General features: G+C 48.0%; 1 protein-coding gene across 1 annotated transcript; it reads right to left on the reverse strand.

Moving 5' to 3' along the window:
• Positions 1-1,364: 1,364 nt before the first annotated feature.
• LOC310661808 (uncharacterized protein) lies at positions 1,365-6,653 on the reverse strand. Its single transcript, XM_083408284.1, has 4 exons — positions 6,023-6,653; positions 4,921-5,015; positions 3,847-4,008; positions 1,365-2,204 (listed from the first exon to the last, which is right to left on the reverse strand). Exons 2-4 carry the CDS (start codon positions 5,004-5,006, stop codon positions 1,976-1,978), a joined length of 477 nt encoding a protein of 158 aa, XP_083264410.1. The 5' UTR covers positions 5,007-5,015; positions 6,023-6,653; the 3' UTR covers positions 1,365-1,975.
• Between the last annotated feature and the right edge of the window lie 226 nt (positions 6,654-6,879).

The following is a 6,879-nucleotide window of genomic DNA, read 5'->3' on the forward strand; positions in this document are numbered from 1 at the left end:
AGGGCCAAATTCCCACTCATCAATGAATGGCCAATGTTGGGCCATCAATGAATTGGGCAATGTTGGGCCACCCTAACCTACCTCACAGGATCGTTGTGAAGAGATAAAAGGTGGAGGCAAGAACCATGTATGCAGTTCCTTTGAGGATGGAGGTGATTAATTTGCAAATAAATGGTAATGGTGAGTGGGATATAGCCACTGATGATAAATTAACATGTGCCCTTAAGGAAAGACAGGGAATATGCAGGAGAAATGATTTTGAGGCGATATGGACGGTGTTTGTAGAATTTGTCCTGTTAAAACAGAAAGGGGCCAAACCGTCGCAGGAGGTGTTGAAATTTTGGGAGGTTGGATAGTTACAATGGAATGGTCTCGGGGGTGGGGTGCACATTTTTATTCATATCTACAGTGGTGCCCCGCAAGACGAATGCCTCGCAAGACGGAAACCCGCTAGACGAAAGGGTTTTCCGTTTTGGAGGTGCTTCGCAGGACGAATTTCCTACGGGCTTGCTTCGCAAGACGAAAATGTCTTGCGAGTTCCTGCGATTTTTTTCCGCTCCCCACCCCCTTTTTCTAAGGCACTAAGCTGCTAATAGCCTTTTAGCAGCTAATCCGCTAATCCCTGAAGCCTTTAATAGCCGCTAAACCGCTAATAGCACTAATCCGCTAATAGGGTTGCTTCGCAAGACGAAAAAACCGCTAGACGAAGAGACTCGCGGAATGGATTCTTTTCGTCTTGCGAGGCACCACTGTATTTATGATTAGTACTTTGTCAAAATAATAGTAGTAGTAGTAGTAGATGATGGTAATGGCAACTTGGGCAGAAAAATACAGAAATTCCAGCTGCTTATAGCTCTCAGTGATCAACAAAATGACAGCACAGATTATGCTCAGGTTATCTTCAACCAACCAATGGGTTTTTTAGGTGAGTGAAAAACTTTGTAACCCCCTTCTTTGGGAACAACAACCAGCTCAGAGGTCCCAAGAGCCAAAGCAGAGTGCTCAGGAGCCCATGCCATTCTGTAGTTGTTCAGAACAACCAAGGCTTGAGAAAGGATTTCACCAGCTTGCAGCAATCCTTCACTGAATAAGGAGTATAACCACACCTCTGGCAACCAAACATGGGACTTCATCCACACTTCCTAGTTCCACCTAGGCACAAACTGGACTACATCAGTGCCTGCAGGAAGTGCAACAGGGCAGTACCAGGAAGCCTGGCATCTCTCAGAGAGGTGTGCCATTTAATTAAAACCAGAGGGCGGCAGGAGGCGGGGACAAATTTGCATCCATTCCCAACCACCCATTTCGCCCAGCACACTTAGCAACCTCACCCGAGCCAAAGCACCAAATAACACCACAAACAATTCCAGGTGGACAAATCTCTTTACTTGAAATCTCCTCTTGACGCAACTCCAGATGCATAAATGAAGCACAGAATCCAGGAATGCCCAGGAATCCCGCCACCCTGCCTGCGATGTCACATAGCCGGTGAAGTCCATTTGTATTTTGCAGAGGAGCTATTCTGCAACGCCGAGATGTTCCAGTGTTCTTTTCCGGGGGGGGGGGGCATGACCACTTTCCCATCCTCTTCCTTGGCTTCTATAGCATCCTCCTCCTGCGTTCTGGCAAAGAGCTGCTGCCCCGTTGGAGAGGGGGCTCTTAGCTTGACCGCCGCTGAACACACAACTCCATTGAACACCCTGTGAGCCGTAGCAGCTATCATCCGATCTACAGCCTTGCATCCCTATGAAGCTTTGCCTAGGCACCAGTGGCCCAAATCTTGAACTGGGATGGGGGGCACTAAAATGCTGGAGACGGAAGAAGACCCACAACCATCCCATGATGGTGGCCACGCTTGTAGTTGCCCATTGCCTCTGAGCGCTTGGGGTCACTGAGTGTGTTCTCTTGATCCTTGCAGCTTCCCAGAGCCTTGTTCAGTTAGTGCCCATCTTTCCCCTCGTCAGCATGGTGTCTCTTAAGTGGGAGTGGGCAAGCCATGCCCAGCCGCCCGGCGTCTCCTGCGCCCATAGCCCATGGGATCGGCTGTGTCCTTGTTGTTCTTGCGGGATTCGTCCTTCTGGTTGTTGCCCCCGTAACGGTACAGCAGATTGGCCAGGTTCTGTACTTGGCAGGTGCCAAGCTGGCATCCGCGCATGGAAGGCAAGGCCAGCAGGTGTCGGGGGACACGATGCCCAGGAGAGGAGCTGTGGGTGGGGAAAAGAAGTGTGAGGAACACTAGGGTCTTGTATGTAGAGGACCTATATAGGGCCTGGAGCTGGAGGAATGATCTCTTGAATGGGAGCAAAAGGCAGTGATGGGGGATGATGTGAATTATAGTCCAGCTATATCTGGAGAACCACAGGCTCCCTATCCATGCTAGACTAGAGCTGAGGCTTTGAATCATAGTTAGAAGGGCACCCCAAGGGTCATCTAGTCCAACCCCCTGCAATGCAGGAATCCTGCTCACAGCAGTCCCTGGGTGGACTCAAACCACCAACCTTTTGGTTAACAGCCTGGTGCCCTGACCCATTGCACCACCCGAGGGACTCAGGCTAAGATTGTCATAGGGCTAGGAATTGGCTTTCGCCCAGCCAAGAGATGGCTTCATCTTGGTCTGGTCCAGTTTGGGGCCGTGATTAAAAAAAAGAATAGTGAAAGGCTAACTTTCACACTGAGGGGGGAAAAGCTAAGTCTTCACTACCATCCAAATAACTACACCCTATATAGGGACACAGGAAGCTGTCTTATACTGAGTCAGACTATTTGTCTATTTAGATTGGTATCATGCAATTGCAAATCAAGACTGGGTCATGCCCCGAACGTGTAGGAGGAAAAATCAGTTTTGCCAGTGAATTCCCCCCCCCCCCTTTTCTAACATGGTAATGAAGTGTCACGGTACTCCTAACTGCATCCACTGTTTTAATAGGAAGATTCCTTATGAGTTATTTCATTACTGCATCAGAAAAAGCTTCACCAGCAAAGTTTCTGCCTATTGGGAAGCAAAACACCTCCCAGGTTAATTAAAAGGGGGAGGGGAGAGACAGTTTGGCAACTTCTGTCTGTAGGACGCATTTTACATATTTTCTGCCTGACACAAATAGGTGTTGTATGGTTAGATAATACGTTTAGCTTGCCAGGCTGTTTCACAAGCTCTAACCCCAAGGAAAAAAAAGAAATTTAAAGTGTAAGATAGAGCGATTTTGTTCTTGCGAAATGCAGATCAAGCAAAATCAAGATTATTATATTCTAGATCAGACGTAGCCAGCGTGGTACCCTTCACACTACAACTCCCATCATCCCTGGCTAGGGTTGATGGGATTTGGAATCCAGCAAGATCTGGAAGGCAGCACATTGGCTAGCCCTGTTCTAGATCTATTGTCGCACAGGTTTGACTGGTTGAAAGACCATGCCCTGACTCCCAGGTTCTCTGGGAAGGTCTGAGGTCTGTTGCGCTGGAAGACACAGCTCTAGAATCATAGAACTGTTGAGTTGGAAGGGACCTGGTCCAAGTGCCTGTAATACATGAATCTCAGCTAAAGCATCCATGACAGATGATCATCAAGGGCCATAGCTCAGTCGCAGAATGTCCCAGGTCCAAACTCCAACATCTCCAGGTAGGGAAGAGAATGACTCCTGTCAAAATCCCAAATGACCTGCTGCCATTACTAAGCAAGATGGGTTGATGGTATGACTCAGTATAAAGCAGTTCCCTGCATTCCTGGATGGGTGTGAGATGGAAAGCTGAAGGTAGTGTTCTCTGAAATAAGAGGGTGATCTAGTGGCTATATCTAATGGGGCTAGTCTACTCTGAGTGCAGGGCTGTTGTACTTCCAAGGTGCCACTTACCTCTTCAACAGGTTCAGTTGGCTTCTCACTCCCTCCAACTGCTCCCACTTGGTGGACCTTTCTCCTGCTTCCAGCCCAGGCTCCTGCAAGGCTCTGCCATCTGCTTCTTCACGTATCTTCAGGAGCTGATTCAGGAAGGAGGCAAAAGGAGGGGGCTGCCGCCTGCAGAAAATAAGGAAGTAGGGTGGTTATAACACATTGATGATGGCCATAAGATGAGAGGAGGATCCCTCACTGTCTCATCAGAACATCAGAATCAGGCCAGTGGCCCGTCTAGTCCAGCCTCCTGTTCACAAGCGGCCACCCAGATGTGGCCGGGAATCCCGCTAGCAATACCTAAGTGCATGGGCAAGCCCCACGATTGCGGTTCACAGCAACTGATATTCAGAAGAACACTGCCTCTGACAGCAGATATAGCACATAGACATCATGGGGAGCAGCCATGAATAGCCATCAAGTTGCCTAATCCTCTTTTAAATCCATTAATGTACCGAGACCACATAACACCGGTCCTGAAAAACCTACATTGGCTCTCAGTACACTTCTGGGGACAATTCAAACTGTTGGTGCTGACCTTTAAAGCCCTAAATGGCCTCAGCCCAGTATACCTGAAGGAGCGTCTCCACCTCCACCAGGACACTGAGGTCCAGCACCGAGGGCCTTCTGGTAGTTCTGTCGCTGCAAGAAGCGGAGTTACAGGGAACCAGACAGAGGGCCTTCTTGGTAGTGTTGCCCGCCCTGTGGAATGCCCTCCCACCAGATGTCAAAGAGAAAAATAACTATCTGACTTTTAGAAGACATCTGAAGGCAGCCCTGTTTAGGGAAGCTTTTAATATTTGATGAATTATTGTATTTTAATATTTTGTTGGAAGCCACCCAGAGTGGCTGGGGAAACCCAGTCGGGTAGGCAGGGTAAAAATAATAAATTATTATTATTATTATTCAAGTTGGTGGCCCCATTGCTACCTCTTGTGGGGTGATGGTGGATTTGGTGGTTTATGCATTGTGTTGCCCTCCTCCTTACTCGAAACCAACCACAGTGAATCGCCGCCTGCCCATTTCCCAGCTGCTCACCTGTCTGGTGCTCCAAACGCCCTCCAGGGCTGACACGAAGATGTCATCAGCAAACAAAGCATCACAACAAAACTTCTTGAATCCATGATCCTGACCTGGGAAGAAAAGGGCAGAGATGAATCTGTGTTATAGTTCATTCTGGCTCCCTTCTGGATCCTGCGTTCAAGGGGCACCTGAAGTATTAACAAAAATATATCTGAGCAGACTGCCTTTTCTTCCTCACCAACAACCACATATCTTGGATGAGGGTGTGATTTCAAGGCAGCCTGAGACTCAGCAAAAGCAGCATCTCTCCCTTATGGTGAGGTCTACAACAATGCATTTTTGGTGCTCACAGAACTCATCCATGGGATATTTTAAATCGGATATGCATGCATGTAAATAAGTACTGTATTTTTTGCTCTATAAGACTCATTTTTTCCCTCCTAAAAAGTAAGGGGAAATGTGTGTGCGTCTTATGGAGCGAATGCAGGCTGCGCAGCTATCCCAGAAGCCAGAACAGCAAGAGGGATTGCTGCTTTCACTGCGCAGTGATCCCTCTTGCTGTTCTGGCTTCTGAGATTCAGAATTTTTTTTTTCTTGTTTTCCTCCCCCCAAAACTAGGTGCGTCTTGTGGTCTGGTGTGTCTTATAGAGCGAAAAATGAGGTGGGACCCCTGGCAGGTAATTACTGCAATGTTTTGTTTGATCAATCAATTAAATCGATCAATTAAAAAAAAATAGCGACAAAAAATGTGCCCCCAACTAATTCTTAATTCAAGTTTATAAATTAAGCCCCAGAAAGGAATTTAATTAATCTGTTGGAAAACAGTGAGCCATTTTGAACCTTCTCCAATCCTCCTGGAAATAGCCAAGTGATGCTCACATCCAGCTCTTCCCTCCCCAAACCCAGAGGAATATATTGCCTCAGCTATTGATAGATCATCACAGCCCACCTGATCAGTTCGATCCCATCCACACTTCTGGGTCGATAACATCTGCTTTACCTCCCAAAAGCCAAGAGAGGCTCACCAAAGCCCTTCTTAACGCAAGCCTATCAGCTACCCGAGAAGCCACAAAGCCTCTCTAAATCCCAGAAGTCCTGAGGAGATGGAGACACTTACCTGATATCTCCAGCGGTTCAGTCGAGTTGAGTCTGGTCTGGTCCCTTTGACTCTGAGGCTCTGTCCAGCAGTAGCTGTTTAGTGTCCAGTCGCTGGGATGGGTGTGTGGCTTTTATGCTACTGGTCAGGGGGTGGGGCTTTTGGAGGAGCTTCCGAGACCTTCACAGGCAGACAGGATGGGGGTGGGTCTTCCCAGCTTGTTTGAAGGGTAGGCAAAGGGCTGTATCCTATTCCTTCCCACCCCCAGCCCCCAGCCCATGCCTTCCTTTTCATGCTTTCTGTCATGCACACAGATTCACACTGTCTCATCCTGTCTGACTCTGCAGGGATTCTTCCCCCCGCTCCTGCCTCCCCGCCCTCTGTTGACCTCCCAGACAGACAGACATGTCCTCAGACACACACGCACACACAGGTCTACACGTAAACACCAGCTTCCCTGGTATTTTCCCTCCTCCCATCTCGAGATCTAAGCGCCCTTGTATTCTCGATTTCTCCCACCACCCGTTGCTATCCTTCCCCATTCCAAAGGATGGCTTAACATCAGCGGCCAACTGATGAAGAAGGCAGTACGAACACCTTGCCCAGTTTGTGTTTTGTGTCTCCAGAAAACCAAGGGGCAGGTTTTTTTAAAAAAAACTGCACCAGATGAGTGGGCAGATTTGCATTGGGCTCAGCTGTTAGATTGTATGGAAATCTGCACTTTTCTGAATGTTGCAATGCAATTCCACCGCCAAGACGTGCAGAAATAATAATAATTATTATTATTTATTATTTATACCGTGCCCACCTGACTGGGCTTCCCCAGCCACTCTGGGCGGCTTCCAACCAAATATTAAAATACAGTAATACATCAAACA

The sequence above is a fragment of the Podarcis tiliguerta genome (assembly GCF_965153285.1).
Source record: "Podarcis tiliguerta genome assembly, chromosome: 13".
Classification (NCBI taxonomy): domain Eukaryota; kingdom Metazoa; phylum Chordata; class Lepidosauria; order Squamata; family Lacertidae; genus Podarcis; species Podarcis tiliguerta.

Bases quoted from the DNA above. Each gene is read 5' to 3' on its own strand.
- LOC310661808 (XM_083408284.1), bottom strand. From the start codon at position 5,006: ATGGATTCAAGAAGTTTTGTTGTGATGCTTTGTTTGCTGATGACATCT. The intron at 4,009-4,920 runs GTGAGCAGCTGG...TATTTTCTGCAG, and splicing joins GCGTTTGGAGCACCAGACAG to GCGGCAGCCCCCTCCTTTTG. The intron at 2,205-3,846 runs GTAAGTGGCACC...CCCCACCCACAG, and splicing joins CAACTGAACCTGTTGAAGAG to CTCCTCTCCTGGGCATCGTG.